Source organism: Perna viridis, chromosome 3 (genome assembly GCF_037379345.1).
Source record: "Perna viridis isolate PV_CMFRI_1.1 ecotype Kerala chromosome 3, ASM3737934v1, whole genome shotgun sequence".
NCBI classification, from domain to species: domain Eukaryota; kingdom Metazoa; phylum Mollusca; class Bivalvia; order Mytilida; family Mytilidae; genus Perna; species Perna viridis.
The window spans coordinates 4,700,126-4,727,197 of record NC_142447.1 but is presented as its reverse complement, the minus strand read 5'-3'; the positions used below and the strand labels follow the sequence as shown (position 1 = coordinate 4,727,197).

The following is a 27,072-nucleotide window of genomic DNA, read 5'->3' as shown; positions in this document are numbered from 1 at the left end:
GTGAATATTGTCCCTCACAGAATATTCACCAGTATTCATGCAATAACCCTATAATATTGCATTTTATATTCTGTGGTTTTTTTTTAATCTCATTTACACTCAATTCTTTTCCTTGATTCAACAGGAGAAAAGAAAACATTATCTTTTATATCATGTTATAATTACCTCTGATTTGTCTTTTAGGTTTTTTGTTGTGGAAGATCACATCTTAAATACTACACAAGGATTAGTGAACAGGGCTTACATAGATGAACTGTGGGAAATGGCAGTGTCAAAACTGGCAGCTTCTCTTAGAACAAATACAGTAGGATTGTTTGTCTATTATATTTTTACACTACAGACCTATTATTCTTCTGCTTTAAAGTGGAATTCCACTTTTTCAAATCCAGAGTTTACTGTTACGGTTCAATTTTTTACTATATGTTTACTTTCAATTTCGGCAATGTCTGCTTTTTTTGGGTGGCTCCATAAAACAATGTCTTACACCAAATTGCAATCACTATATTGTTGATGGTAAAAATAAATACTATGTTTAAATGTGCAATACACTATAAGATTTTTATCAATTGCAAGAAGATGAAAGGGCATATTTTAAAAAAAAAAACCAAAATATTCATGATTTTACTTTTTTTTGTATTTTCAGGTCCAGTGTAAAGATACTACAATGTTATTAGATGTGAAGAATTTGATCATTCTGTTTTGTCATACTTTGAGAGTAAGTTAAAACGGCTTAGTTTGATATTCACGAGCTTTGGTCAACTACATATGTTCCATTGGATAGAAAATGGCTTATAAGTATAGACATGAATTAATGGCTAAAATGTTAAAAAGAAATATTTTTGTTTTGTTTTTGGTTCCCCACCTCATTGCAGAGAGGACATAGAAATACCGGTTTCCATCCATACATCCATCTGTCTGAGAAACTGCTCAACAATTTTCATAGGATTGTTAGTCACTCTGCCATTATGAATGGACAAACTGTACAGGAGTTATGGGACGTTTGCACTTCAACTTTTTTTTGTGGCAGTTGGGGAGATGTGGCTACGCATAGCAATCTGTTGTATTTAAAAGTTTCCAACTACTAGTCAGTATTATACAATGCAATAAATCAATAAAGCAAAATTGAATATGTAGGACTTGAGAGTAAACAACTTTGTTTACTTTTAAGTCAAGTAAATGGTCTAATAATTGTTTGGCTTTTTATAAAAGTAAAAGTTAATATGTTTATTTATTAATTTTATAGCAGATATTCTAAATGTTACCATGATGCTAACATAACACAAAATTTACATGTAAAACTAACAACAACAAAAAATAAAAACGTTTCTATAATAAAAGTGAAATAATGTATTTTTCATGAAATTTTTTAGGGGTATGGTTTCAGTGTTGGCCATGTGTTAGAATTGCTGTTGGAAATGAGGTAGGTTAAAAGCAGTTCCATAACAGCTTTAAGGATTTATTATCCTAATGCTGCTGTCCGATGTCTTTCTGTCTGTTATATATTTACTCTAGGTATTTGACCTTATAAATCAATACCAACAAATAAGAAAAACACATTTGCATTGATTTTTCAACCATTCATTCAACATGGTTTGTTAGATGGACATCTTACCAAGGAGAAAGTTCTCCAAAAATTACAGCTTCAATTTATCTAAGAAATGACATTTTTTTTCTTTATCTCATTCGTATGATGCACACGGTTAAACCTGTATAGTGGGTTCTTTTCAAGTGTACAACACTTGTGTTGAGGTTATTTCAAATAAACTGTAAAAATCCTTATTATTTAATTTGTCTATTTTTTATTTTTATTTTGATTAAAATTTGAGATGACAATCAAAATTATAACCTCAATGGATGAAATGATTTCAAATTTGGTGTGTAGCTTTATGTAGATTGAGCATAATAATCTATTTTGGGTGCTGTCCAGTATCAACTTCCTGTACAAGTGGGGATGTACTAAGCATGGCAACAAGTGCAGCTGTATGTTTATTGTATCCAATCAGAAAATGTGTTTCTTTGGAAATTTGATTATTAGATTACACTAATTGACCCCCTAAATCAACTTGGTTTACTCCTTGATATTACAGGGACCAGTACAATGATGTATTGACAAGACAGTGGGTGGACATATTTAATGAAATCTTCAGTGAAGATAATTATACACCAATCTACGTAGAATGTATTGAGGAATATACCAATGTAGTCACACAATTTCCTATTCAGGATGAAAACTTGGAAAGGGTATGTGGAATATTGATATGCAGAGTTTTCGACTTTTTTTTGCTGATGGATTCTTGTTCACAAGATGTTTTAGAAATTGGTGATAAAATTTGTGAATTTTGCACTAACATTCGACATGAATTGTTTGTAGAAATCTTCATAAATTTATTGTATTTTCTTTTTGGTTATTCGACACATTACCCCCAAAAGAAACCCCCAAAAAGTCACCAAAACACACACACACACACAAAGGATAAGAAAATTCCATATTATGTATATTATCTATTATCCAAGTCGGAAAGAAGCAAAGAGGAAAACTTTAATAGTAAATCATTTACAACCTTTATTATTAAAAGATATAAACTCAGTGTTAAAAGTGTAAGCTTTTTTTTAAGTTGAAATTAATATAACTGATATGAGAGTTTAAATTACACCAAAATTAATTTATTAACAGCAACACCGTGATTCATCATTTACCATTTTTATCATTTAATATGTGTATACAGATTGCAGCTTTTGTGAGTAATACTATATTTCCAAGTTCCATATTGATTGCATCTGAAAGTTATAGAATAATCGTTATTCTTAGTGAATGTTTCCCAAGTATAAAATCCAAATTTTAGTCCATTGAATGTCACTGTATCATTGCTTTTCTCACAAAATCAGTATTTCAAATCACAGGTATGTATGTATTGCTTAAAAAGTGGTGAAAGTTTTAACTTTTTTTTGCTTTCTAGGCAGCTTAAATTCACCAAGTTCTTTTACAATCTGTTCGGGTTAAACCTGGACTTTCAATCTGTGTGGCATAGAACTTATATGATAGTTCTGATCCTGAGAGAACTCACGAAAATATTTCTATTTTGGTTTTAGAAAAAATGTGAAATGCACGTCTTAGACATATTACTGTGTCTAGACCATGTATAAATTTATAACATTATATTTGAGATTCTTTTTTTGCATATGAGAGTCCAAACTTACTCCAGAAGGATTGTTTTTTATTCTTTTAAAGTTTGATAAAGCATGGTTTCATATTTTACCTATTTTTTTCTTGATATCAGACCTGATTTTCTTTAACTTTTAAACGGAATTCCACTTTTTCAAATCCAGATTATGATTTTTTTTAACTGTATATTTACTTTTGACTGTACCATTTTCTCCCCATTGTTTGTATAAAATCAGGTCTGTGATTTAAATAAATTATAATTTATTTCTGAACTACAAATATCTGCATTTCTTTCTCATGGTGATGCAGAATGTATATGGATTTCATGGGACATCTCTCATACATTCTTTTTTACTCTCCTGTATGTATGTATATTTATATTTAATAATGATCATTCTTCTTTTCTGCATCATCTTTCACTTCAGTTTCCTTTATTATTCTTTTAGTCAACCGATGACTTCTTTTCATGACTCATAATCCATAGAAGTAAAACAAAAAATACATTCATGGTCAGTTTGCCTGCTGCTTCTATTCCGACTTCATTGACCTGATGGCAGGCAATTGAAATTTCTACTTCAGTTAGGGTGAAAAGTTTGGAAAAACACAGTTTGATGGTAATTCATGTCCTTTTTGTTTATGGGATCTCAGTTGGTGCTGACGCTTTTAATATCTAACATCACTGCTGGTTGATAGATGGCTTTACACCTCACTTCAATAGTAGATGGGAATAATGGGCCACTGTGGTTTACTATGGTCAGGTTCAATATACTGTTCTGCTAGTGTGCAGTTTTAAAAGTATCTGAAGTACCTTTCTGTGTAAGAATCAGGCAATGGGTGGGGTGGCACATCATTTTTCTCAATTTTATATACTTTTTGCCTGATTTTTAGACAGAGAAGTAACATTTTGTAAAAATAATCAGTTGTAAAGTAAGATGGATAATTTTTGTTAGGTTTACAAACAAATATTTACTGACATCAAATATTATGACTGTAAGCAGTATTCCTGCTAGTTCTGGTAGATTTCTGATTGTGAAAAAGATATACCTTATTTTTATAAAGACTGCTTGTTTTATTTCAGGAATCATTCCCAAAGAGATTCCCGTTCTCTGAGTTTGTTCCAAATGTATATAACCAAGTCAAAGCATATATCAATGCCTGTTTAAAATACTCAGCAGATCTGCATCTAAGGTGAGAACAAAGGTTAGGTCCATAGACACTTGGTTTCCCTACAATGATTATAGTAATAGGATCATGGTTCTTTATTTTAATTTAAGATTCTTTACCAGCAAAGGAAGGTTGGGGAAAATTGGTAAAAATTTTGGGTTTCAGCCCCAACTGTTTAGGAATATGGGACAGAAGGATTTGAAACAGAGCATTTTATAAATTTTTGTATGTAAGGTGTTCATTTGTTGACAAGTTTCTATAGAATCTGTTAAAATTCTTAATTTGTTAAATTTTGTCCACATGTGTACCCAGTGTAATTTTTCCTTTCAGCCATACTGAGATAGATGATATGATAAGGAAATCTACAAACATACTGTTAACAAGGACATTAGGGAGCTGTTTGTCTTCCCTTATTAAGAAACCTAGTCTGACACTGTTACAGGTGAGTATCTCATATATCTGTATGATTACTTGTTATAAATGGAGAGACAGAAATTTTGAACTTAGGCTAGTAACCCTGACCTTGTTTTCCTTAAATAACTTCTTGATATTTGAGTTTTAGTAGCTCAAATCAGATATAGGTGTCTGGTTACCTTCTAATTTCTTATTTTTGTTTCTGAAATGCTAACTGCGAATCATATTTTAAATTGATTGAAATCTGAGATAGGGAAGTTATTTGATTTAAATCAACTGAAATCCCAATTGATCAATTCAGAAATTGCTCAGAACTTCGTCCTCGTAAACAACATTGGACTATGACAGCGTACTCGTAAGATACAACTTTACCAATCGTCATGAACAAGAACAATCCCATAATGCATTACAGTTCCTGAATTGGTCCATTAGAGCACTAATCGTAATAGTTACTGTTGATTTAGAAAATTTTGTTTGTACATCAGTGCATTTCAATTTTTATTTAAAGCAAATGTGTTTGACTTTTGTCATTGAGGGGTAAAATTTTTGGTTTCTAGTGCTTTAATTCAAAATCCGTATTTAGAAAATTTGGAATGAGAATGAGAAAGGGTCATCTGTGATCACCAGGCCCCAACACCACAAAAAATTCTTAACTGTGACATCATCAGTTAGGAAGACGTTGGTTGGAGTTACTATAGAAGTTAAGAATATTCTCTGACTTAACTATTTTTCAAGTTTTGTGGTGCTGAGGCATAATTTAATTTACCCCAGTTGTATATCTTCTTAAGAAATAATTCACACTGACAGGGACTCTGTTTTATCATTGTTAACACAGGCTGAAATATTTCACCCTAATTGGGACTCTGCTTTATTCATTGTTAACAAAGGCTAAAATAATTCACCTGTTTTTTCATTGTTAACACAGGCTGAAATAATTCACCCTGACAGGGACTCTGCTTTATCATTGTTAACACAGGCTGAAATATTTCACCCTAATAGGGACTCTGCTTTATTCATTGTTAACAAAGGCTAAAATAATTCACCTGTTTTTTCATTGTTAACACAGGCTGAAATAATTCACCCTGACAGGGACTCTGCTTTATCATTGTTAACACAGGCTGAAATAATTCACACTGACCAGGACTCCGTTTTATCATTGTTAACATGGGCTGACCATTATGTTGACTTATTTTAGAGACAGTGCAGATAAAACAATGATGAAATGAAGTATCAGTGAATTTTTAGTACTTGTTTCTTTGTGAAAAGACTAAGCTTTTATGTTGCAAAAAATGTCAACCATTGTGGAGCAAAATTCTACTCTAAAGTCAGTAAAATTTGGTTAAATTTATTTATGATGTTGAAATTGAGACCATTATATATATATATCGTAACCTTTGTTTATCACTGTGTTACCTCAGCTGTGTTCTTTGAATCATGTCACATTAGAACCTGCTGGTTAACTCTGTTCTTTGTATTTTTCAGTTGATACAAATTTCTATAAATATGAACTATTTAGAAAAATCCTGCCTGTACTTAGAGGAATATATTTCCAGCATTACTGGGTAAGTAGATAAAAACCTAGTAAACTCAATGCAGAGAATTACAAACTCAAATTTGTTATTTTGTTTAATTGCATATCAGCAACTAAAAATGTGAACAAAACAAGTACAGAAAACAAATAAGGCAGTTGGTAGCACACGACAAATTTTCTTCCATTTTTCTCTGTTCTCATGTTTATTGTGAAAACCAGATATTTCCTTAATGCTTGTTATGGAAATGGAGTTTATACTGATTAAATCAACCTTAAAAATTTGCATTATGGACATTTTCAACTTCGATAGATTGAAGAAATATACTTTAAGCTGAATAAGATCAATGAAGAATTGTTAGGCATGTTCTAAATTACTTCAGCAATCTAGGCAAAATTTCTAATACTTTACAATTTCTATTTCAGTGCTCAAAATGATAGTGTACATATGGCTAGACTGCATGGCACAACTATGTTCAAGGTGTGTATTTACAATACAAAGCTTGTGTTCAACATGCACCGTCAGACCAAGTATACTTAGAAGTACTATTGTTTGTGAAATACAATAAACATTACTTTTTACTGTTGTTACTAGTCTTCACTGTTTGTTTTGTGGACAAAACCGTATAAAAATAGTTCCCACAAAATAGATTTTTGATAGTATTTAACACTAATAATGTTTTGAAACTGCAGATGTTGATATGCTTGAAGATGTTACTTGACAGAATCCACGAAAATTAATATGTTTACAGTACTTAATTTCATCGGAGAAAAATGACCAAAAAAAATCCCTGACAAAATGTTAAATTGTATTGGTAAAAATTATGGTCTTACTATAACTATTACAAACCAGAAAAATTCTCTATATACAAAGATGTATCTCCAGTATTTACAAAAGTTCTTCCACAGAGAGTAAAAACTCACTCTTTATAATTTTCTGAATTTTATTATTATGTCTGTTGTATTAACACTGTGTTACCATAAATAAATTATATCTTGCTACCAATAAATCGTAGTTTAATTTTCGTTGTTGTCTCATTGACAATGTACCACATTACATTTTTTGTACCACTCATTGATCCCTACCTACAACTGCTTATTTTATCTGAACAGGATGCCAAAAGTGATGCTGAGGAACATATATACAAACAGCTGAATGTGAAGATAGATGAATTCTTAGATCTTGGTAGGTGGAAATTCAATCCGAAAATGTGTTTTTATTAATACTTAGCTAACACATAAAAGTAGTAGGAGAACAAATTGTTGTAAAAGAATATTAAAATGATATAGGGCAGGTATTCCTTAATGCATTGTATTTCTCTGTTTTATCTGTAGGCTTTTCACACATGAATTACATTTTACATGATTCTTAGCTGGAGTGCTACTTAACAACTGTATTACATGATTATCTTCTGTTGGACTGTGTCATGCTTTAGCACTGTTGCTGATTTAAAAAAAACATGTAGGTTGCATTATTAGCTATGAAGATTCCTTGAAAAAAATGTGTCCATTCCTCATTAATTCTTGATACCTTTAACACTGTCAGTATTTTCCTTCTTTATTATAGCCAGCTATGATTGGTTGTTACCAGAGGCCAAAGGTCATGCAAATGGTTACATCATAGACTTAGTAGCATTCTTACAGAGTACCTTCATGTCTTTCACAAACCTGCCGGTTAGTATAACAGTATGATAGGAAGATTTTGTGGCAAATTTGGTGGTTGTTTGAGGTGGATGTTTACAAGGATCTAACAAGGGTCCATTCTACTTTCTGTTTAGATAAGCTCTCTGATCAGCCAATCAGATTTCATCTGTCATGATTTTGAAAGGATTTTTCAAAGGGAAAAACCAGATGACTTTAAAAAGGTCATCTGAATGGAAAGTAGAATGGAGTGTTGTTAGATCGTACATGCAGTTACTAAATGGAACAATTGATAGGTCTAATTTTAATTAGATTCCACCAAAGGCAGTCTATTGTCTTTCAATAAACAGAGAGAAAGTTCTCACACCAGAAATCTGCCTTTCTGGGTTTATCCATATTATCCCGCTAAAACTAAAAAGGATGTTGCAGGAGCCACCAATAAATGGTGTGATGAAGCTCTCCTATATAGGTAATGCCTACTCCATGCTAAATCTTAACTATATATATCAGTCACTTGTACAGCTGTTTTGTCTATGGATACAAAGTTATTCCTTTCATCATTATTTTTTCACCAGACAGCAGGAGTATTTTGCATTTCAGCTCAATTTTTTAAAACAAAATTGAATTTTTAGCAGTATTTAAAATGAATGTACAATTTTTAGCAATCTCCCTACAATTTCAGGATATATATTTACACCTATTGGTAAAATTATATATTTATAAGCATCTTGCTCTGTTTGAATTCTATTAGAATGTATTTTTCCATGTTATGTTTTTATTTCAGTTTTGAATGTTAAAAATATTGAATAAATTAGTGTTCCTTAAAGAAATTGACATGGTTTACAAATCTTACTGTCATTGAACATGCTTCTATGAATGCCTTTCTGTCATTTCAGATTTTATTTTATCTGCTAATTTGCTAGACTCTTTTTTGTTTGAAGGGTATTTCTGCATTTGTCTATTTTGCTTTTATACATACATGTAGGAAATAAAAATCCTTCCTTTATTCACCACCCATGTCATACTGAAGATGTTTTTTAATGTTATAGTAGTTTGTTATATATGAATACTTCAGTCAGTATCACAAACAAGTTTTGAAGGTATGATGATTTCTTAAATTCACTATTTCAGAATCGAATGCATAATGTTATGATTTTCAAAATGTACACTATAATGATCGGAGGGAATATTGTAACATCATTGGTCTAAAATCCATTGTTCATAACCTGAATCTGATGGCTATCTTTTAACCGTTATTTCACAGTTTCTGAAACAACAAGTTGCTGTATCAAAACTTACAATCAATCTTTTGTTTAATTACCAGATTTATCTCCCTTTAATAACAGTATATTTTGAAGCTTTCAATCTGGAGAAATATTTATGATGTAAACCTTGAATAACCCTAGACGTAGCTCAATGTTAAATTTAGACTTTCTGTGGTAGAATAATCCAAATAATTTCATTGCATGGTTTTATTTACAAACAGTGGGTATGTATATATGATTCCTTCCCACAATTTACCATGCACTTATGTTTACTGGTAGTGAGATAGTTAAATTTTAAATTTCTGTCTTGTTTGTAATTTTGTAGCATTAGAGAGAAGTCGGTTATGGGGAAAAATGCATTGATTCTGAGTTAATTGAGATAGAAGTCAATTCATTAGAAATTTTTAATTGCCAAGTCCAGTGAGTTGTCAACAATTCACTTATTTTAAAGGTGCATTGCTTCCTCAGCTTTCATTGAGATCATTATATAATTCAGTGAATTTACTTGCAAGTAAGATTTCACACCTCATCCTTTCCTTGGCTTTCTTGATGCATCATGACCATTATATCAAACATGAAAAATAAATCATGTTTAGACTTTATACTTCTCACAACTCTTATCCTATGAGCTGATCAGGCACAATAATTATATGATATTGTATGCCTACCCTTTTCTTCCTGATAAAATTTTCATGAAATTTAAGAATTGTACATTATTGCATTGTCTTTAAAAAAAAAGTACAAAGAATTTGTATATTTTAGTTTCTTAACCGTTTTATATTCATGCACATATTTTCTTCAGAATTTCAAAATGAATCCTCTAAATGTGTTTTTTTTTCTGTCTTTTTATCTTCACAACCTTGTTTATGTAAGGCCGACCTAATTATTTATAAAATTCTTATTCGGACACCTAAAAATTATGATTGAAAAATCTGTGGCTATTACTTTGTTTTGTGATTATTTGCATTTAGAATTATACAAGGTTCTAAAAATCTTTGAAAAATATTTACTGTTATGGTTGAAGATAAGTAGTGGAAATAACTATCACTTATTTCAATTAGCACTTTGATTGTTTTAAGAATTAAAAACAAGAAATAAAATTCTGCTTGCTTACAGCAATCTTTGTAGAGGACATCTGAACAAGAAACTACTATAATTTTGCTTGCCCTACATCATTATTAAAAACTTTTAAAAACAAAATGATTGGGATAAGTATTAATTGGTACATGTAATATATGTATTATATTTTTATTTATTTTATTACCTTATAGGAAAAAGTAGCCAAAACTGCCTGTATGTCAGCTTGTAAGCACATATCAAATAGTTTGAAGGAGTTCCTGTTAGACAATGAAATCAGACAGTTAACCATGGGATCTCTCCAACAGTTTAATCTCGACTTGATACAGTGTGAACGTAAGTACGGGGAAAAGTCATTAGAAGAGAAACTTTTGATTTAAGGAGGTAGACCTAGGGTAAGGGACATAACTCTTGAAATAAGTGATATGTTTGTATCATATTCAACTTCAACAAAGCATATCAAGATTTCATTTGAAACAGAATGAAATCAGTCCAAGTCACTTTGATGCTTAAATAAGGTTGATATTAAATGCTGAATACAAATGTTGCAATGATTTGTAAGAGTTGTGTCCCTTACCCTAGGTCTACCTCCTTAATACGTTGAAAAATTTCTTTCATTTGTGAGTTACTGAAAGAAATACCTGTATCATATTATAGATGACAATACAAATGAAATTGAAACAATTTAAAGTTTTGTCGTAAAAGTTGGTTTTTTTTTTAATCAAAATGAAGGCATTCAAAATAAGACCATACTGTTAATGTAGCTTAGGAATCACTTTCGTAGATGTAGTGAAGAGGCCTCCTTTTAAAATTCTTCAAATCAAATTTCAGCTCTAAAAATAAAAATGTATTTTTTTGTAGTAATCCTAAATATGTAGTTTTTAGAACACAGAGATTAGGGTATATCTGCCATACTAAGGATGGCAATGAGTTTTCACAATGAATTTGTCTATTACAGAGTTTGCTGCCTCTGAACCCATCCCTGGAGCTAATGATGGTAACCTGTTACTGGCTTTTGCTGACATTAGACAGGTAATAGACAGTTGTTCAGTCATTAGTATTAAACCTATCTAGATCCATAAAATTTGGATAGAGGGGTTCCAGGTTATTGTGTCGGGGATCCATAAAATTTGGATAGAGGGGTTCCAGGTTATTATTGTGTCACGGATCCACAGAATTTGGATGGAGGGGTTCCAGGTTATTATTGTGTCAGGGATCCAGAGAATTTGGATAGAGGGGTTCCAGGTTATTGTGTCAGGGATCCAGAGAATTTGGATAGAGGGGTTCCAGGTTATTGTGTCACGGATCCAGAGAATTTGGATAGAGGGGTTCCAGGTTATTATTGTGTCACGGATCCAGAGAATTTGTATGGAGGGGTTCCAGGTTATTATTGTGTCACGGATCCAGAGAATTTGGATAGAGGGGTTCCAGGTTACTGTGTCAGGGATCCAGAGAATTTGGATAGAGGGGTTCCAGGTTATTGTGTCAGGGATCCAGAGAATTTGGATAGAGGGGTTCCAGGTTATTGTGTCAGGGATCCAGAGAATTTGGATAGAGGGGTTCCAGGTTATTATTGTGTCACGGATCCAGAGAATTTGGATGGAGGGGTTCCAGGTTATTATTGTGTCACGGATCCAGAGAATTTGGATAGAGGGGTTCCAGGTTATTGTGTCAGGGATCCAGAGAATTTGGATGGAGGGGTTCCAGGTTATTATTGTGTCACGGATCCAGAGAATTTGGATAGAGGGGTTCCAGGTTATTGTGTCAGGGATCCAGAGAATTTGGATAGAGGGGTTCCAGGTTATTATTGTGTCACGGATCCAGAGAATTTGTATGGAGGGGTTCCAGGTTATTATTGTGTCAGGGATCCAGAGAATTTGGATAGAGGGGTTCCAGGTTATTGTGTCAGGGATCCAGAGAATTTGGATAGAGGGGTTCCAGGTTATTATTGTGTCACGGATCCAGAGAATTTGGATGGAGGGGTTCCAGGTTATTGTGTCACGGATCCAGAGAATTTGGATGGAGGGGTTCCAGGTTATTGTGTCAGGGATCCAGAGAATTTGTATGGAGGGGTTCCAGGTTATTGTGTCACGGATCCAGAGAATTTGGTTGGGGGGGGGTACCAGGTTATTGTGTCACGGATCCAGAGAATTTGGATCAAGGGGTTCCAGGTTATTGTGTCAGGGATCCAGAGAATTTGTATGGAGGGGTTCCAGGTTATTGTGTCACGGATCCAGAGAATTTGGATGGAGGGGTTCCAGGTTATTGTGTCAGGGATCCAGAGAATTTGTATGGAGGGGTACCAGGTTATTGTGTCACGGATCCAGAGAATTTGGTTGGGGAGGTTCCAGGTTATTGTGTCAGGGATCCAGAGAATTTGTATGGAGGGGTTCCAGGTTATTGTGTCAGGGATCCAGAGAATTTGTATGGAGGGGTTCCAGGTTATTGTGTCACGGATCCAGAGAATTTGGATAGAGGCGTTCCAGGTTATTATTGTGTCAGGGATCCAGAGAATTTGGTTGGGGGGGGGGGTACCAGGTTATTGTGTCAGGGATCCAGAGAATTTGTATGGAGGGGTTCCAGGTTATTATTATGTTAGGAATCCACAGAATTTGGATAGAGGCGTTCCAGGTTATTATTGTGTCAGGGATCCAGAGAATTTGGTTGGGGGGGGGGGTTCCAAGTCATTGTGTCAGGGATCCAGAGAATTTGAATGAAGGGGTTCTAGGTTATTTTTGTGTCAGGGATCCAGAGAATTTGTATGGAGGGGTTCCAGGTTATTGTGTCACGGATCCAGAGAATTTGGATAGAGGGGTTCCAGGTTATTATTGTGTCACGGATCCAGAGAATTTGTATGGAGGGGTTCCAGGTTATTATTGTGTCACGGATCCAGAGAATTTGGATAGAGGGGTTCCAGGTTATTATTATGTTAGCAATCCACAGAATTTGGATAGAGGGGTTCCAGGTTATTATTGTGTCACGGATCCAGAGAATTTGTATGGAGGGGTTCCAGGTTATTGTGTCAGGGATCCAGAGAATTTCGATGGAGGGGTTCCAGGTTATTATTGTGTCAGGGATCCAGAGAATTTCGATGGAGGGGTTCCAGGTTATTGTGTCAGGGATCCAGAGAATTTGGATAGAGGGGTTCCAGGTTATTGTGTCACGGATCCAGAGAATTTGGATAGAGGGGTTCCAGGTTATTGTGTCAGGGATCCAGAGAATTTGGATAGAGGGGTTCCAGGTTATTGTGTCACGGATCCAGAGAATTTGGATGGAGGGGTTCCAGGTTATTGTGTCACGGATCCAGAGAATTTGGATAGAGGGGTTCCAGGTTATTTTGTCAGGGATCCAGAGAATTTGTATGGAGGGGTTCCAGGTTATTGTGTCAGGGATCCAGAGAATTTGGATGGAGGGGTTCCAGGTTATTATTGTGTCACGGATCCAGAGAATTTGGATCAAGGGGTACCAGGTTATTGTGTCAGGGATCCAGAGAATTTGGATAGAGGGGTTCCAGGTTATTGTGTCAGGGATCCAGAGAATTTGGATAGAGGGGTTCCAGGTTATTATTGTGTCACGGATCCAGAGAATTTGTATGGAGGGGTTCCAGGTTATTATTGTGTCAGGGATCCAGAGAATTTGGATAGAGGGGTTCCAGGTTATTGTGTCAGGGATCCAGAGAATTTGGATAGAGGGGTTCCAGGTTATTAATGTGTCACGGATCCAGAGAATTTGGATGGAGGGGTTCCAGGTTATTGTGTCAGGGATCCAGAGAATTTGTATGGAGGGGTTCCAGGTTATTGTGTCAGGGATCCAGAGAATTTGGATAGAGGGGTTCCAGGTTATTGTGTCAGGGATCCAGAGAATTTGGATAGAGGGGTTCCAGGTTATTATTGTGTCACGGATCCAGAGAATTTGTATGGAGGGGTTCCAGGTTATTGTGTCACGGATCCAGATAATTTGTATGGAGGGGTTCCAGGTTATTGTGTCAGGGATCCAGAGAATTTGGATAGAGGGGTTCCAGGTTATTGTGTCTCGGATCCAGAGAATTTGGATAGAGGGGTTCCAGGTTATTGTGTCAGGGATCCAGAGAATTTGTATGGAGGGGTTCCAGGTTATTGTGTCACGGATCCAGAGAATTTGGTTGGGGGGGTACCAGGTTATTGTGTCATGGATCCAGAGAATTTGGATCAAGGGGTTCCAGGTTATTGTGTCAGGGATCCAGAGAATTTGTATGGCGGGGTTCCAGGTTATTGTGTCACGGATCCAGAGAATTTGTATGGAGGGGTTCCAGGTTATTGTGTCAGGGATCCAGAGAATTTGTATGGAGGGGTTCCAGGTTATTGTGTCACGGATCCAGAGAATTTGGTTGGGGGGGTTCCAGGTTATTGTGTCAGGGATCCAGAGAATTTGTATGGAGGGGTTCCAGGTTATTGTGTCAGGGATCCAGAGAATTGTATGGAGGGGTTCCAGGTTATTGTGTCACGGATCCAGAGAATTTGGATAGAGGCGTTCCAGGTTATTATTGTGTCACGGATCCAGAGAATTTGGATAGAGGGGTTCCAGGTTATTGTGTCAGGGATCCAGAGAATTTGGATAGAGACATTCCAGGTTATTATTGTGTCAGGGATCCAGAGAATTTGGTTGGGGGGGGGTACCAGGTTATTGTGTCAGGGATCCAGAGAATTTGTATGGAGGGGTTCCAGGTTATTATTATGTTAGGAATCCACAGAATTTGGATAGAGGCGTTCCAGGTTATTATTGTGTCAGGGATCCAGAGAATTTGGTTGGGGGGGGGGGGTTGGGGTTCCAAGTCATTGTGTCAGGGATCCAGAGAATTTGAATGAAGGGGTTCTAGGTTATTTTTGTGTCAGGGATCCAGAGAATTTGTATGGAGGGGTTCCAGGTTATTGTGTCACGGATCCAGAGAATTTGGATAGAGGGGTTCCAGGTTATTATTGTGTCACGGATCCAGAGAATTTGTATGGAGGTGTTCCAGGTTATTGTGTCACGGATCCAGAAAATTTGGATAGAGGGGTTCCAGGTTATTATTATGTTAGGAATCCACAGAATTTGGATAGAGGCCTTCCAGGTTATTATTGTGTCAGGGATCCAGAGAATTTGTATGGAGGGGTTCCAGGTTATTGTGTCAGGGATCCAGAGAATTTGGATGGAGGGGTTCCAGGTTATTATTGTGTCAGGGATCCAGAGAATTTGGATGGAGGGGTTCCAGGTTATTGTGTCAGGGATCCAGAGAATTTGTATGGAGGGGTTCCAGGTTATTGTGTCACGGATCCAGAGAATTTGGATAGAGGGGTTCCAGGTTATTGTGTCACGGATCCAGATAATTTGTATGGAGGGGTTCCAGGTTATTGTGTCAGGGATCCAGAGAATTTGGATAGAGGGGTTCCAGGTTATTGTGTCACGGATCCAGAGAATTTGTATGGAGGGGTTCCAGGTTATTGTGTCAGGGATCCAGAGAATTTGGATGGAGGGGTTCCAGGTTATTATTATGTTAGGAATCCACAGAATTTGGATAGAGGCGTTCCAGGTTATTATTGTGTCAGGGATCCAGAGAATTTGGTTGGGGGGGGGGGGGTTCCAAGTCATTGTGTCAGGGATCCAGAGAATTTGAATGAAGGGGTTCCAGGTTATTATTGGATCTTTTGTGCTCAAATTGTCTGCAAAATTAACAAAATTTTCCCAAAGTGGATGGGTTTCAACCCACCAGAACCCCCTTCTAGATCCTCAACAGCTTAATATAAAATTTTGTGATCAGTTTACCTGTTTATATTCAACCACATGTTTAACCTCTAACCAAGCTCTTGAGGCAGTGTATAACTATACCTATATGTACTAAAAATGTATTCTCAAAGATTGAGAACAGTAAGAAAAACTCAAAAATGTCTTAATTCAAAATGTTTGCCATTGATTTGTTAGATTCTCATTTATTGAGGCAAAGATGTGGTCAGATTTAGTGACTTTTGATTATTACTAGTTTTTTTAACCTGAAAGCTTCATTAGTACATCAATAAAATGTTATTAAAAAATCAATAAAATAGTAATACATTCCTTTCTCTTTCATTGATTATTTGCACAATGAAGTTTTAAAATATTGCATACTTTAAGAGAAAAAAATCTGTATCTTTTTTAAAGTTTAAAAATAGATAATTGCTTATTATCAAATATGTGTACATAACTTTCAGTTGTTAGATTTGTTTCTGAACTGGGATTGGTCGCTATATTTAGCTGATTATGGACACCCCAATTCTAAATATGTCAGAGTACAACCCCAAGTGGCATTAAGTTTGTTGGAAAAGTAAGTACAAATGTACTGTTTATTGTCTTCTTGGATGGTGCCAAGAAAACTTGGATTTTATCAATTTTTCCTAAAGTAGTGAACAAAATTTCACATATTTCCAGGGATGATTAATTTACACATTTTAGTGTAGTTCTGCTATTTCAAATCTCGATTTTACTGTCACGATTCTTTTTTTACTGTATAGTTACTTCTGATTTTCCCATTTTCTGTTTGTTTGTTTACCTTGTAAAATCATCCCTGATTGTCAAAACCTTGAATTAATTTTTATTGCCAAGCTTAGAGTAGGTGACTGAGAGATTCTTAAAATGATACAATGAATAACCCGTAAGTTTGTGAATATTGATATGATTGGGTTGTGAATGCATGTAGTACAAAATAGATAAAAAAATTAATGTTTGTTGTGTTTAATTTTTTGTAGGAAGTTCAATTTTCATGTACTTTAGATATAATTAATCAACATTTTATTTTCCAATTACACTTGGAATCAAAAATTTACAATTTTGTTCTTTCATTAAATGTGAATTTAAGGAGGTAGACCTAGGGTAAGGGACACAACTCTTAAAAATCATTGGAACATTTGTATACAGCATTTTACATCCATCTTATGTAAGCATCTAATGAACTTGGATTGAATTTATTCTGCTTCAAACAAAAGCTTTAGAGGTTTTGGTGAAATCGAATATGATACAAACATATCACTGATTTCAAGAGTTGTATCCTAGGTCTATCTCCTTAATTCTAGATCATAGCAAAAGAATATCAAACAAACTTTCGCTTGTTAAATATTTATGTAGTCAGTGTGTGGGATACTGCAAGCATTCTACATTAATTCTTTAAATGATATAAAGTAAATACAGTTATTTAGGTAATAATTGTTCTTTCTGAAACGAAGAATGGCAGTATTTTCAGAACAATTTCATTTGTAACCTTACCTATTTTTCTGTTATAGATAAAATAAAAATGTCCTGATTAAAAAGAAACCATTTTGATGTGGCCTAGGGTTACTGTCATCATTATCCAGAGATCTTTGTAAATTGACTCAAACATATTCTTTGTTTTTGCCAGGTTGCACAATGCTGACAAGAAGAAAAATACAATATTTGCCTCCTTGAAGAAAAATGAAAGAGACAAAAAGAAACTTCTGGATACTGTTTTAAAACAATTACGAGGATTAGTTAATGGTACAATGCAATCTGTACAGAATTAAAAGGAATATTTTGTGTCTTTTATTGAAAATGGCTCAAATTTACATAAACTTTTTTTTAGGGCTTGCAAAATGCAGGTCTTTAGTGTCTGGAGGACTAAAGGTGAACATTTTAAAGATTGTCGATCCTGCCATGCGTTTCAAACAATGTTTTACAATGCTTAGATCAAACTGTGATCATATCACATTGATAGTAGATTCAGTAGAATTAGCTGTAAATCCTTATGTGATGCTAGCTGTAAGAGGTTCGATTGAAAACAGTATATGAATGATAAAAGACGCTTTGAATTCCAGATAAAATGTGGCATGAAGAATCACTGATTTAATTGCTTTTCGTTGCTTTTGACATTCAAGCTTTCAAATATTTGCTTACAGGTACAGTATAATATTGGCTATTAAGTATGGGCATCTATTTGTTATTTGTAAGTGGTTAATGCATAAAGGAATTAACTTCTGAACACAATGACAATTACTTAAATAAGTCCAACAGCTGTCATCATCTTACAATTTTTATCATGTCACTTGTAATTTTAAGATTAGAAGGTAGTTTTTGGGCTGTTACGTTGTTTATCCTTAAGGCTGCCAGACATTGACTTGGTGCAGTAGTGTGATTGAGGAGACATTACCAATTTTATTCCTAGTCCATCTGTGATCAGATTTAATTGTGTATTTTTGATGTATATTTCGTTTCTTTATACATGTATTATGTTTATTTGTTTTTCTCTGAATACTTTGTTACTTAATGGGTTTTATTGTATTTAATACATGTATGTGTTATGTATACCCACCCACATGTAATCTTATATACACCTATGACATCTTTACACATGTATACATGTATTATGTAGGTTATAGGTTATAATGTGACCAATACTACAATTTAAATGGTATTTATTCAATGGATATCGAAATCTTTATTTCAGAGAATAATTCAAGGTTAAGAGAATATTCAATGGATATCAAGTCTATGTTTCAGAGAATAGTTCAAGGTTAAGAGAATATTCAGTGGATATCAAGTCTATATTTCAGAGAATAGTTCAAGGTTAAGATATTCAGTTAGTATTAGAAGTGTTTTTGATGTCATTTATAACTTAGAAAATGTCATCAGAGTAAAAATTGCTATTTTCAGTCAGTTGGAGAAATGTTGAGTCTGTGACTTTCTTAGGTCTTTACATTGAAAAGGTGATAATTTTTTTCTATCTCAATATGTCTTATTTCTTTGAAACCACATAATATCAACTTTAGGAACTTTACATTTTGATTCACTACAAATGTGTCATGATAATTAACCACACAACATTCCTGTGATTTTTGCCGTTATTTATTCTTTTTTTACTACTGCTGATATATCAAACAATTGGTGCATACCTCTAAAAAGAATGAAAAAAGGTGAAGAGGCTGAGAAGTAAAATTGTTGATATATACAGGATGGGGTACATAGAGTAAAAAAATCTTACAGTAACAGTTTAATTTTAGAGGGAAAAGGTCATGCATTATTGCCTATCTCATATAAACTATCATTAAACTTGAAAATATCAAAAATTGATTTAATGATCAGCCCAATGATATTACTGTGAAAGTACTTTCATTCATGGATACCAATTTTCGTGGATAGTGGGAGAAACACAAGTTTGTGGATTCTTGAATTCATGGTTTTGAGGTTTTCAGTTTAACATCAATAAAAATCATCTTTACATGAGGAAGTTGGTGGTTTGGCCTACCCACCGAAACCACAAAAATTGGTACCCCACAAATAATAGTGTTTTCACAGTAGTGCCTTACTCAACATTCCTGTGGTTTTATTTTTTTGGCTTTTGGAGCTTTTTCATTTACTGCTGATTTTTCGAGGCCTTTGTGCATACTTCTGTAAATAGATAGAATGGAAGATAAAAGAGATGTCTGGGTGAATGCAATTCTTTTGCAAAGGGAGAGAACTAGTGTTATGCTATTGTTGTGTTATACAGTGATAGGTCCTTAGTTGAGTATTTTCAAGATGGAGTGAATGTTAATTTAAAAGGTTAATAGGTCGTTTGTATAATTTTATGTAATTCAGTGAATTACACAAGTTCATTGTCTCCAAGATTTAGCTAGTTTTTTTTTGCAAAGGGAGATAATAAGTGTTTTCTTGTATACAGTTATAATTTATTCAACATGAGGCATTTTAAAAGTAGCTGCAGTATTTTTAGGATTGAAATGGTATTGATTAGAATTAGATAGTGATAGCATGCATAAGATATTCTTTCTTGAACACTTGTGGAAGTAAATCTTCATACTATTCTTGGACCCTTGAGGAAGTAAATCTTCATACTATTTCTGGAACCTTGGATTATAAAGGATTATAGAAGTATAACTATTTATGTACATTTTGTACTGCATCGTCTTGTCTTGATCAAATTTTAGAATACAGTTTACTTGTTAGTGAATTCCCATAGAATTTACATATAATTACATTTATGTATGTAAATAAATATGAGGCATTTTTAGGAAATATTCATATGCATATCTTATGCTTGTGCATCTACATTGCAACTTGGCAAGTAATTTTATTTCATTTTGCTACTAGCAATTCCAACTTGAGAATACCTATTACATTGAAGTGTGGCTCTTTTGGGTTATTGAAAGTTTAAGCAACCATTTGCTCTATCATAACCATTTAACTCTGAATTAGTGGATGTGATTTTTTAGGTCATGTAATACATATCCATTTTGAACATAAAAAATTGTGAAGTCGTGAAAATTGGTACCCTGTGTTTCGTTGATTCTTCCTCAATAGCCGGTAATTTGTGGCTCATGATTTTTGTGGTGGGTTTTTTGTAATGCATAAATCGCTTCCTGTCTGATTTTAGAAAGACTGCTTCTTACATGTAATATGAGAAAAGGGTTACCTTAAATTTGAATTCAAATTAGTTTATTTATTTCAGTGTTAACAGGCCTACAAAAAAGTGCTGGAAATATGTCTGGTCTGTTTCAGAACTAGTTTTGGGTTTCAGGTATGTGGCTTCTCTTGGTTTCTGTGACTGCCTATGAGTTTGCTTGTCAGAGTTTCATTAACAGATGCCTCATCCACCATGAGACCTGATTAGTGAAAATAAAAGATTACTGAGTGGTCCTTTACCATTCTCAGATATTATGAGATCAAAGAGCTTTCACATAAAAGTGGGATTTCATTTCATCCTCTATAAAAGTTGACTAATCCTTCGGCCTTTGCATCTTGTTTCAGAATTTCTAGGCGTGTGCCTCCTTTTAATAGTCAATATTTCAGTGGCGGATCCAAAGTGGGGATGCAGGGGGTTGACAAAAAATTGGCAAATATGTCCTAGCACACACACCCTTTTCTAGGTGTCTGGATCCACTCCAGTGTTGGTGTATAATCTTAGACAAAGGTGACAAGAAGGTCAATGTAATTTGGTGTCCGATTTCTTATCTTTTTAATACTCCAAAAAATGATTAGGTTTTTTCATTGTTCATGGATATAAATGATTAGAGAGTCAACTTTTTATATGACAATAATAACAGTGGGCAATGAGTTCTCTTATAAGTGATGAGGAGGACCCAGAACCAATAATTATTACTTAATTACTAATTATAATTATATAATACCTCTTTCACAAATTTAAATGTATGGTTTTGTTTCTGTTTGTTTCAAGTGCATTGTAGTATTTTTACAAATGATCAGCTTGTAAAGACATTTCCTTTACAAATAAGCATATAGTATAATTGACAAAAATAAAGCTTACAATATACATGTATTTTGATTATCACAGATAATTAAGTGTAATGAAACAATTGAATTTATCTATTGATACATCACATGATTTGTATTCATACAATAATGTGTATCAGATTGAAATTTAAATTCAGTGCCCTATATCAATTGAAATTTTTGTTGAAATTGGTGGGTCAACCCATCCATGAAATTAAAATGTCTAAAATCAAGGTGTACAATTTATTGTCAATTATAGTCTTATCAGTTACAAATTATTGATCAGGAATATTAAATTTATTATAAATTAATTTCAATGAAAATAACTGGTATTGAAATACTTCCAAGGCTATTTCATGTTTTTTTTTCATAAATTGTAATATTGTAATTAGCAGAAATGAATTCTTTCACATGAATTAAGGCTGAACATTTTGGTTTTTATAAATTTCAATTACACTGAAATTACCTCCAAGGTAGAGAATGATATCAATTGGAAAATGATCAAAAGTTACTGATACCTTTTATCAATGCTTTTAATGCAGGTGGAGGTTCATGCAGGTAAAGTATGCAATGCAATAAAGAGAGATTAGTAGGAAAGAGCACAAGCAGGGGGATGTTGATCTTTCTCCAACTTTTTGACCCCGGACACCTTGTACATTTTTGTACTGTTTAATTTGCGAGATTTTTTAGTTCATCATATTGTCACAAGATATGAAGACTGGACACTAAAATTTCCATTTGTTAAATAAAATTTCGGTCATTTTTAATAAAGGAAGATAACTTGTACCCTGACTTAAGAAGAATAGAATGACCATCTTTTCTTGTGGATGTAAGTGTTACTCCTCTTACACATTTTTTTAAAAAGTTTATATCTTATTTTATTACAAAAGTCATCAAAGTTAAATATATCCTGTTTTAATAAAATCAGTATAATTTGCAAATTATAAGAAAAAAAACTTGAAAACTCAGTCATGAGATTTATTGGTCATTGTAGAAAGGTGAAGAAGTTTACTCAACCAGACTTAATGCTTTTCACCTAAATCGTCGGAATATAGCTGAAATATTGCTGCTTGGACGTTAAACCCCAAGAAACAAACTTTTCACCTAAAAATGTCTTAAAGTACTAACTGATGATTAGATGCATAAATTATATTCTAGCTGAAATGTCAACTAGGTGTGATTCCAATATTCTCCAGTTGTTAATTCAAAAATTAATATTCCATTGTTATGTTACCAGTGAGAAACTCCATTGAACCTTCATCATTTTATAGTTCAGTCATAATCCTGATTCATAACTTGTATTCTTTATGGTAGATAACTTTTATGTTGTTTTGTGAGTAATCGTAACATTACTTGCAACATCATCTTTAAAGTTGGTATTAAGTCATATAAAAAAAATCATTGAAATACATTTGTATTTGTCATTGAACTGAGTGCATTGTAGGTAATTTGTCCTCAAATCTGCAAAGTTTTGTTACTGTTATCTTTGTACTTATACCTTATTTCTACAAGGTTTTGTTGTAGGTTGCTTCTTGGTTTTTACCTGCTGCATCCAGGAGATCAAATTGGTGGTCCAAAGGTCAGTGACCCTTAATTTCTGACCTAGAACTTTTGAAATTTCATCTACATATGTCCTCGACTTCTCAACCCTTTACATAGACACTAAATTAAGGATTTCTGATAGTCCTCAAGTGGACCATTGACATTTGAAACTGGGAAAAGTCCAGGACCTTCCACTGTTGAAAGTTTATTTGATCCTCTGTGCGGCACCAACAGTAGTCTCTCATTATACTAACATAAGGTTAAGTAATAGAAATCCCCTCTAGAAGATAAATCTGTTGTGACATCAGTAATGGATTGATGATAGAAATTAGATGACATTATTATTTGCAGATTGCTTTGAGAACATATGAGTTCTGGATAATGATAAGTTGTTGTATGAATTTTGTTGCCTACATTGACATTGTTATGTGAAGATGACATCCTTAAGTTATTAGTTCTATGACCGTAAAGATAAGTGATGTAGTTTGAGCTACAATGATGAATGTTTGATGTATGTTACTAGTGAATTGTAAACAAACTTGTTTTTGTAAGTACAGTGAGACCTGTCTAAACCAAATTTATATTGGACTTTAAAACTGGTTCAGTTTAGACAGGTGTTTGGTTTACCAAGGTTCAAAGTGTATTGAAGCGGATATAAAGGGACTATAAATGTGTCTGGCTAAGACAGGTTTCAGATTATTCTAGGTTCAGCTATTACAGGTTTCAGATTATTCAAGGTTTAGTTAAGACAGGTTTCCCTGTACAGAATTATGATCATCATGATTTTGTCCATACTGCTAGTGCTTTGCAAGGCCTGTGATAGGAAAAGTTTATAATTTTATGGTACAGAATAATGAATTATTATGTGATTAAGGTCTTTTTAGCATTATTAGACTCAGCATTTTATAGTTTCTTCCGTGGTTGCAAGTGTTAAACATTTTTTGAATGGAAGAAGTTGCAAAATGCAATCACTTGTAGGGGTTTATAGTATGTGTGTTATTAAGGCAAAGCAATAAAATATGTCTGTTTCCTGCTACCCTACCTACCTACCCTATTTTGTGTGGCCATTTTGGCTCAAGCTCTGATAAAGTCTAGATTGCTTCCACATTAACTCAATGTAAAATGTTTTTGGAAAATGAAATAATTTCCTTACCTACCTCCAATATTTTTTTCTTTCTTGTAACTTGAAACAAAATTATTGGTTTTTTTTTTTGCCAAATTATTTTAAAAAATCCTGCTTTCTATTGAAAAAGAGAAAATGTGTAGAGGACAATTACCATGAGAATGACAACTTTAGATACAAACATTTATAGAATTTCATAAGTCTTCTAATCTGTTTTTCTGCATCTTAGGAATGGGTATTTGTAAATTTTCATATACTTTTGATCTTTGCTCCTTCATTTTATTGTCTGACCTTTTACCCATTTCAATCTATTTAAAATATATTTATCACTGTAACTGCAAGTATATAGAGTATGTTAAGGAGGTAGACCTGGGGTAAGGGACATAACTCTTAAAATCAGTGAAATATATGTATCATATTCAATTTCACCATAGCCTTTCAAGCTTTTCTTTGAAACAGAATGAAATCAGTCTAAGTTACTTTGACTTCATGAGATTGATGTAAAATGGTGAATACAAATGTTCAAATGACTTGTAAGAGTTGTGTCCCTTACCCTAGGTCTACTACCTTAAGTTATATGTATGTTAAAGTGTGGTGCACTTATTTGGTAGTGGTGTCAAAGCTCTTTCACTGGCACACTATGCTTGTGTCCTATGCAAATGAATTGCATGCATTAATCTTTAATTTTTTGAAGGTGAAAGTCTAAAACCTCGAACTTTAATTACGCAAACATAGTTAAAACATACATGAACACTTCAATTTCAAACACCTCACAATAGCTTTGACATAAAGAAAACTTTGAGTCATGTCTGTCAATGTGTTTATACAGCCCTTGTCTTTGTTTACATTATTTTATTTACTGGTGCAGTATTGTTTGCGTTTAAGTATGTAATTTGTTTCAGAATTGTACATAATTGCTACATACTGTTGATTGCTTTTTATTCAGTATAAGCTTCCGAAAATGAAAGCTGTTTGAAGTGCAATACTTAACATGGCCCAATAAAAACACAAGGAGATGTATTTTCTTTTTATTTGTTTGTTTATGAGAAAGGGGAGTTAATTCTGCTTTGTGACAAAGATTTATATAGGTAAACAAATATTGGAATGTGTTACTCCCATCATACGAAAACAGATGTTGATTCAAATGGTTTATTCCTTTCTACAAAAGCATGCCAGGCTTGCTCCTGATCTTTATGAAAGAAAAATGAAAAAAATCTTGATAGATGAAGGAGAACTAGGGAAATTGCCAAGAAACGGACAATAGACTGTAAAATTCTTAAATACTTGTAAGATACTTAAGATTAGTCTTCAGTGTTTAGCTAAACTTTACTCAAATGCCAAACAGTGGACCGTTGAATTGATAGAAAGTTGGAAGAAACACATAAAAACTAGTCGGAAATAATTAGATAATCAAGGCATAATTTTGAAATAACAAATACCATCCAAACGCACGGTTACGACTAAAAATGAGTTTTCCCATTTACTGGATGTGGACACCAATTGTTGTGACTTAATATAAATAACTAAGCACATTATTCTAAGCGCCGTTGAATTATACAAACCAGTAATTATGTCTTAAAATAACTTGTTAACGGCAGGAATGCTTTGTGGAAATGCTTGCTTCACGGTGCTTGCAGGGTTCGGTATCATTCTGGTCCGCCAATGTAAGGAATACTCAATAGAAATGCTTGCTTCAGGGTACTCACCGACTTAAGGACCATTAAGGGAGCAACCAGTAGAAATGACAACCAGCGTAGGCTAAATACGCAGGTTGCTTGTCGACTTCAGCACGGCTTCCAACGTATGAATGAAACTATTCAGTATGCTCAACGACTTAGGAACACCCATTCTGGCTCGCCAACGTATGATAGAAATAATTCAGGATGCTCAAGGACGTAGAGAAGGCTGCCATTCTGCCTTGTCATATAGAAAGGATCTGGGATGTCAGGATGAATGGTTCTTACCATCAAGTATCAGATGGTATCGATAGAAATCTTTTAAAAGTGTAAAACGACAGATTTATACAAATTTTTATCATCATCAATGTGAGAAAATTTGTTTGATCGAAAGATAAAAAAGTCAGATACAGATTTCAACAGTCGACAACTTAAGATTGGTTTCAGATGACAAGAACACCAAAACGAACTGTTTCTTTTGCTCGGATAAAATGTTCTGAAAAAATTCCTATCATGAAAAAGATTTTGGAACCATTTGTGAAAATCTTTCAGGTGTCAAGAGCCTCTTTGAAAGATGGCCTGGTAGCCGCTCAACTATTTCCGGTTTTCATATACACATTGAAGATGTGCACCTTAGCAATAAAAAATATATGACAATCATTTAAATGTGTATCTCGATATTATGAAAAAAAGACCAATTGACTAGCATTTGACGATGACATAGATGCAGACATTTTGTCGGTCTTTTTTTCAAGGAGTCGTGCATTTGGTAGTAATATTGTCTGAACATGACACACCCTAAGACTATGATTCGACCACTTGCCTGGCTAAATGACTGCTGTGGCCTTCTGATATTGCCCAGTAATGAAGTAAAACCAACCGTGAGGGGTTAGCCTTACACATAATTAGCATGGTAAAAAATTACGCTCAAGAATTTTGTTTAGCCAAATGGCTAACACCTTTCACCAGCAGAATACCACGTTTATTTTTACGTACATACCAAAAACTCGTAAGTTTGTAGAGATGCTTAACAGCTTGTTACGAGAAAAAAATTGTTTATATCAATTTTCTAGTCATCAATGAGTAAAAGTTTCCATTGATATTGTAGACACATGTTACCAGTCATACAACAAATTGATTTCAATTCAATGTCAGTAAAATCGACTCCTACATGTGTATAACGAAGAAAAAAAACATTGTGATAGTAAAAAAGTAAAATATTATACCAAAACTGATACCACATGATGAAATGA

At 33.8% G+C, this 27,072-nt stretch overlaps 1 protein-coding gene across 6 annotated transcripts in view; it reads left to right on the top strand.

Moving 5' to 3' along the window:
* Positions 1-25,163, top strand: part of LOC148620736 (exocyst complex component 6B-like) — a 40,355-nt gene extending 15,192 nt beyond the window's left edge. For 2 of the 6 annotated variants that reach the window (XM_088574491.1, XM_088574486.1), the window contains 16 exons: positions 184-304; positions 644-715; positions 1,371-1,420; positions 2,088-2,241; positions 2,887-2,901; positions 4,242-4,351; positions 4,658-4,769; positions 6,224-6,303; positions 6,696-6,750; positions 7,383-7,455; positions 7,837-7,943; positions 8,593-8,613; positions 10,447-10,588; positions 11,211-11,284; positions 16,456-16,568; positions 17,637-25,163. In XM_088574491.1, the coding sequence (XP_088430617.1) occupies positions 184-304; positions 644-715; positions 1,371-1,420; positions 2,088-2,241; positions 2,887-2,901; positions 4,242-4,351; positions 4,658-4,769; positions 6,224-6,303; positions 6,696-6,750; positions 7,383-7,455; positions 7,837-7,943; positions 8,593-8,613; positions 10,447-10,588; positions 11,211-11,284; positions 16,456-16,568; positions 17,637-17,778 (1,441 nt within the window). In that variant the 3' untranslated portion in view covers positions 17,779-25,163. Of the gene's footprint in view, positions 1-183; positions 305-643; positions 716-1,370; positions 1,421-2,087; positions 2,242-2,726; positions 2,739-2,886; positions 2,902-4,241; positions 4,352-4,657; positions 4,770-6,223; positions 6,304-6,695; positions 6,751-7,382; positions 7,456-7,836; positions 7,944-8,592; positions 8,614-10,446; positions 10,589-11,210; positions 11,285-16,455; positions 16,569-17,636 lie in introns of all 6 variants that reach the window. The other 4 variants (XM_088574488.1, XM_088574489.1, XM_088574490.1 and 1 more) reach the window with 4 other exon arrangements.
* Positions 25,164-27,072: the final 1,909 nt, after the last annotated feature.